This window comes from Rhincodon typus, chromosome 5 (genome assembly GCF_021869965.1).
Source record: "Rhincodon typus isolate 14 chromosome 5, sRhiTyp1.1, whole genome shotgun sequence".
Lineage (NCBI taxonomy): Eukaryota > Metazoa > Chordata > Chondrichthyes > Orectolobiformes > Rhincodontidae > Rhincodon > Rhincodon typus.
Genome location: NC_063336.1, coordinates 90,224,083 through 90,230,082, shown reverse-complemented (window position 1 = coordinate 90,230,082; position 6,000 = coordinate 90,224,083). Strand labels below are relative to the sequence as shown.

General features: G+C 39.3%; 1 protein-coding gene across 1 annotated transcript in view; it reads right to left on the bottom strand.

Moving 5' to 3' along the window:
- LOC125483158 (chorion-specific transcription factor GCMa-like) overlaps nt 1-6,000 on the bottom strand; it is a 28,700-nt gene that overhangs the window by 4,111 nt on the left and 18,589 nt on the right. Inside the window, exon 3 of the mRNA XM_048597100.1 lies at nt 1,918-2,030. Within this exon, the coding sequence (XP_048453057.1) occupies nt 1,918-2,030 (113 nt within the window). The remainder of the gene's footprint in view (nt 1-1,917; nt 2,031-6,000) is intronic.

The following is a 6,000-nucleotide window of genomic DNA, read 5'->3' as shown; positions in this document are numbered from 1 at the left end:
GTCTAATAGTCTGCACTTACCAAATGTATTTTATCCCATCATTAGTAAAATCCTAAACAAAAGCCAGGAGTTTTTGCAGAAGCTCCTGCTTTCTCATCGTAACTTCAGAAGTACAGCACCTCTTGCACCAGCAAACTGTGGAAGTACCTCCAAAGGAACACCATGCTATTTACTTATTTGGCAATTTTGCCATAGATATTTGGAGCTCAATGACACAATTTCATTTGACAATTGCTATTAATTTATTAGCACTGTCCTTGCCACAGTGCCCAAGTGATTACTACTGGTCAATGCCATAACAATCCATTATAGTGCTGCTAATAACATTAATAATTCCACCTATTTTGAGCAATTCAATACAATCTTAACACAGTTTTCAGGCAAAGTCAGGTTGTCAAGTAACATCAATACCTGTCGCTCATTATCAAATCTTCAGAATTGTCACTGATGCATTGACGTGTTAATAATTATGAGAAGCGATTGGTTACTGGAGACTTCAGCAATTGATTTTTTTCACTGCATACAAAATTGTTCTGCTAACCAGATAAGTTTTCAATAAGGCTGTATTGTTGCCATTTCATTGCTACAACTTACTACAGTTCTAACATCCAACATATTAGAGGGCAAATTGCTGCAAGTGGTGAGAATTTTAATAACAAATTCTACGATATGTTGCTCTCAGTAAACAGATCTAAGTTGTATGATATTATTTTACTGAAAAGTTGGAAAAATATTTCAAGTAACTATCCCTTTAAGGCCACACAGTTCACTTTAAATACCAAGGTCAATCAGAGTTACTGTGGTGAACAAAGGTTGCAAATGAATACATTTTTGGCTCCAAGTCAGAAAAAACTATAGGCTCTGAGTTTTGTTGTGCTTTTAACATCTTGATCTGTATGTGCTTCACGTATATATTGCTGTGCATGAACTGAACAAAGATGAAATGTGTGACCATGTTCCAGATGGTCACTTGCTTAATGACTGATGATCAATGAAGATGATGCTGACCATATGCAAATTATTAGTGGATCTTTCCTTTGTTTATTCTCTAACCAAAGTAAAGCAATGACAGGGTGCCTGTACATCCAGACAATAGTGCAATAAATTATGCATTAATAGGATTTTTAAAAGAGACTAAAAAATAAACTGGACTCATTGAGAAGATAAATGTAGAATATGAATCTTTAAAAAAATCAAGAATAAATGTAATTATGTAAACAAAATTGAAGGACTACACCTGCTTTACAAAAATACTTCTCTAAAACTAGTTTTTTCTTTTTTTATTTATTTTTAAATTTTATTGAAGCAGTCCTTTATTTTTTATAATGTAGGAGCAAATTACTGCAGATGCTGGAACCTGTCCTGAAAACAAAAAGTGCTGGAGATCACAGCCAGTTAGACAGCATCCGTGGAGAGAAAGCAAGCTAACGATCTGAGTCTAGATGACTCTTCAATAGAGCTCTGATGAAGAGTCATCTAGACTTGAAACATTAATTTGCTCTCTCTCCATGGATGCTTCCTGACCCATTGTAATCTCCAGTGCTTTTTGTTTTCGGCCTTTATTTTTCATATTGCCTTTGTCTTGAAAACTGGAGATTAGTACTTTTAGGAAACATTTTTTATTGAACTAAAACTGTTCCAAATAAAGTCAGTAAAATGTCTGATATTCACTTTAGTACTTTTAAACCTTTTTGATTATTATTAAAAATTATTAAAAACATACTCAAATGAACAGAAGTTCATCTGAGTCCAGTTTCACTTTCCTGTCCTGTGATTACTTGCCATTGAAATTCTTCCTACTGCATTCTCTAAAACTCCATCTAAAAAACAATCCAAATTTCCCTTCAGTAATGATATTATATTTGCCGTACCTGGTAATGAGTGCAGGACAAAATGCATTTAAAAGGAAAAACCAACCTGAAAAAATATGCATTTTCCTTCATGTCTCCAGAAGTTGGTGACAGGATAACCTCCATGTCCTCGGCATGGCATCAGATTCAAGGGAGCACCACAGTTTGGACAACATTTCTCTGCAATAGAAAAGAGTAGTTTGAAAACATTTCCACTTTACTGATAGAACATGAAAAATATTACTCAAAAATTACATGTACATAGTACCCTTCATACACCTTGCACAGCTCAAAAGTGTTAAGTAAAGCCAAATTTGAAATGTATGACTGTACTTTATGCTCTTCTCCCATAACGGGTTTAGTCAGGGCTTTAGGGGTGGCATAGAATTGGGTAAGATAGTAGTGGGTGTGGACACACATAGGAACAGGAGTGGGCCATTCAGCCCCTCAAGCCTACTCCACCATTCAATGAGATCACTACTGATTTTAGGCCTTATCTGTCTCAGATTTTAAATTAACAAGAAATCTAGCATCAACTGACATTTGTGGATGAGAGTTCTAAACCTCTACCACCCTTTGTGTGTAGAAGTGCATCTGAAAATATCTCCTGAATGGAGTGGCTTTAATTTTTAGACTATGCCCCTTCCTGGCATCAAATAAACCTAATTAAGTTTGTGCCAGGAAGACCATGGGCGAGATGCCAATCGAGGCCCTTGGGGACAATTGTTGCTTACATCATTGACTCTTCACACCAGCGCTGGTGCTAATGCAGTGGAAGGGAGCTGACAATGCAAGTCTGTGCAGGTTCTGAAGAAGGGTCTAGGCCCGAAACGTCAGCTTTCCTGCTCCTCTGATGCTGCTTGGCCTGCTGTGTTCATCCAGCTCTACACCTTGTTATCTCAGATTCTCCAGCATCTGCGGTTCCTACTATCTCTGTGCAGGTTCTTTCTGGTTTTCCGGTGGCTTAGGGTTAGGGAAAGGCAGCCACTGCCTGATGCAGGGACTCAGCACTGAGAAGGACCAGGGTGGGGTCATTGTTCAGTGGCAGATGCTGAAACCCATCACTCTATCTTTGCTACCAAACCCCTCTCCTGACAGCCATTCTGCCATCACTAACCTCTGACCCTGGGCCACGCAGTCTTCTCAACTGGCCACTACTGGCACTGCCAAACTAAAGGGCTGCTGGCCTCTGGCTGGCAGCTCTCAATAAGGTGGAACCTGGCGCTACTGGCATTCCAATCACGTGGAATGCCCCCTAGGGACTTCTCAATTCCCTGATTAGCCAGTGACTGAAACACTGCCACTTCCATAAAATTCACCCACCATTGCAATGTAGGTAATGAAACTGAACTTTCGCCCAATAAGATCACATAAGATCAAATAGGTAATGATCAGATTCAGTACTCTCTTACTAAACATTGTTTGAGGGATTAAATATTGACCAAGCCATCAGCAGCAGTTTCAATTTATGTGTTGCCTTTAACATAATAAGGACACAGGCCTATCAAAGCAATGTTTGACATCAATCCAAAATAGGAGATTTTGGGACAGATGCCTACAAGTTCGCTCAAAGAGATGGATTCTATCACAATATAATGGACTGAAATGGAGGGAGCGGAGTCCAGAGCTTCATATCCAGGCAACTGAAAGTAGATACACTAATGGTGGGACAGTTAAAAATCAGTGATATTCAAGAGACCAGAACTAGAATATTGCACAAATATCTCAAAGGGTCACTGGAGGAATTTACAGGATGGCCAGGCCTTAGATGGATTTGAAAACAGGAAGGTGAGTTTTTAAATTGAACCTTTGCTTGACCAGGTGTTGTTCTATGTCCACGGGCAGAAGGTTTTAGTGAATAAGACTTAGTGTGAGCAAGGGCTCAGGCAGCAAAGTCTTGGATGAACTACAGTTTCTAAATGGTAACACATGGAAGGCTGGCCAGGAGAGCAGTAAAATAGTCAAATTTAGAGGTTTCAGCAGATCAGCTGACACAGCAGAAGATCGGATAATGTTGTAGAGGGAGAAACAGAAAGTCAATGACTTCAGTCTTATAAACATCTAACTGAAGGAAATTTCTGTTCATACCTGGAGAACCATGCTACTTTTGTTCAATGGGATCTTTTCATGTTCACTTAAGATGGTAGATAAGGCCTCAGTTTAATATCCCATTGAAAAGAAAAAATATTTGAGTGTTTCATCAGCTCTAGCAATGTTCAAAGACATATGCCAAATGAAAAGGACAGGAGTGGTGGGATCATAGTTCAAGAACTGATGTCTGTTTTACTTTTGTTGCAGATTCATAGAAAATATTAATATATAATGGCACAAGAAGTAAAAGTAACTGGGAATTGAAGGATAATCTCTGATTTTGAAAATTGATCTTCTGCTATTCAGTTTATATTTTAAATGTCACATACCAAAGTAAATGAGACCAAAATCGCATTGCAATGAACCATTCTGCTTAACAAAAAGTTTAACAATTCTAAATCAATCGCTGTATTTATCCTATTGATGAGGAAAGTATAACTTGCGGGAATTTTTAACTGTAAAAACTTCATTTTTAATATAAATTCTGTTAATGTTCATTTGTTGCGCTGACTACTTTTATGGATAATGCCACATGACCACTGAAATTTCAATAACCAATCCAGGAAGTGAAAAGCTGTGTGTTAGTCGAGCACATTAATCCATTACTACATTGAACTGTGGAGAGTCAGAATGAGATTCTCTGCTGAAATCTTTGGACCAGATTTTCATATCCCAGTAATGGTGAATGCAGAGACATCCACCATTACTGAGGGCTCCATTAGGAGCAGAGGTGCTGGAAACCAACCTGGATTGGAATCCTGAACTTCTGGCTGACCAGACGTGGTTCCATGGGAACCCCTAGAGCCCACAGCAAACACTTAAAACAAAACCAAGCTTTGGCCAAACAGTTAATATTTTCTTCAGGATCCGAATTGGCAAGCTATTGTATTTGCTGCCGGTGTGCAGACTCGAGAAAGCAAAGACTTATCCTAAATGGAGTAAGAGATCTCATAGGCTAGTATCCAAGAGAGGAGTGCACATCCTGGAACGTCCACCTACATCTGGTTTGGAACAGTTAAATTGCTTCGCAACACCCAAAGCAGAACCAATCAAAATAAACATCTGGCTAAATTGTTGCCCAGTTCTAATGGAGGTCAATACTGGCACAGCCATTTCAGTGATCACAGAACCAGTCTTTAACAAAATTCACTCTGGACTCCAACATTTAAGTTTGCACAAGACCCTGGCTCGACTGAGAACCTATACCGGGAGACCCTTTACAGATTAAAGGTACAGCTTCGGTTCCCATCTTTTATGAGAAGCAGCTGGTTCAGTTACCAATGAGTGTAGTAAAAGACTCAGGCCCAAGCTTGGTGAGGCAAAATCAGTTGAAAAAGATTCACCTTGATTGGCTCAACATTTTTCGATTATAACATGGTTGTCTGAGTGAAGTCCTAATTAAATAACTGGACGTTTTTCAGGAAGATCTAGGGTCTATCAAAGGAGCCAAGGCCAACTTGCATATTGACCAGGAAGCAATTCTGCAAGGCCCTCCCAGTGCCATTTGTCTTTTGGGCAAAAGTAGAGACAGAAATCAGGAAGCTAGAAAGCGAAGGAATCATCAAAATGGTCCGCTTTATGGAATGGGCAGCACTGTTTGTATTTGATTGTAAAGCCTGACGGGTCAGTTCGCCTTTGTGGGGATTTTAAACAAACAGTAATCCACTTTTTGGAGCTGGATAAATACCCAATCCCTCGCATAGAGTATTTATATGCAAAGCTGGCGGGGTGGGGTGCTGTCCTTCACAAACCTGGACATGTGCCATGTGTACCTGCAATTGCAGTTAGATGCAGATTCCCAGAAATATGCTACAATTAATACCCGTAAGGGTTTGTACCAATATACAAGACTGCCATTTGGGGTAATGTCATTCTGTACAATTTTTCAGAGGAAAATGGAAAACATTTTACAAGGTCTACCCCAGGTCACTATTAATCTAGCTGATGTGCTAATAACAGGGAAGACCAATAAGGAGCACTTAGAGAACTTGAACATTGCCCTTAGACGTTTTTCCCAAGTGGGTGTATGCTTTAGAAGGGAAAAAGTGTGTTTCAGGAA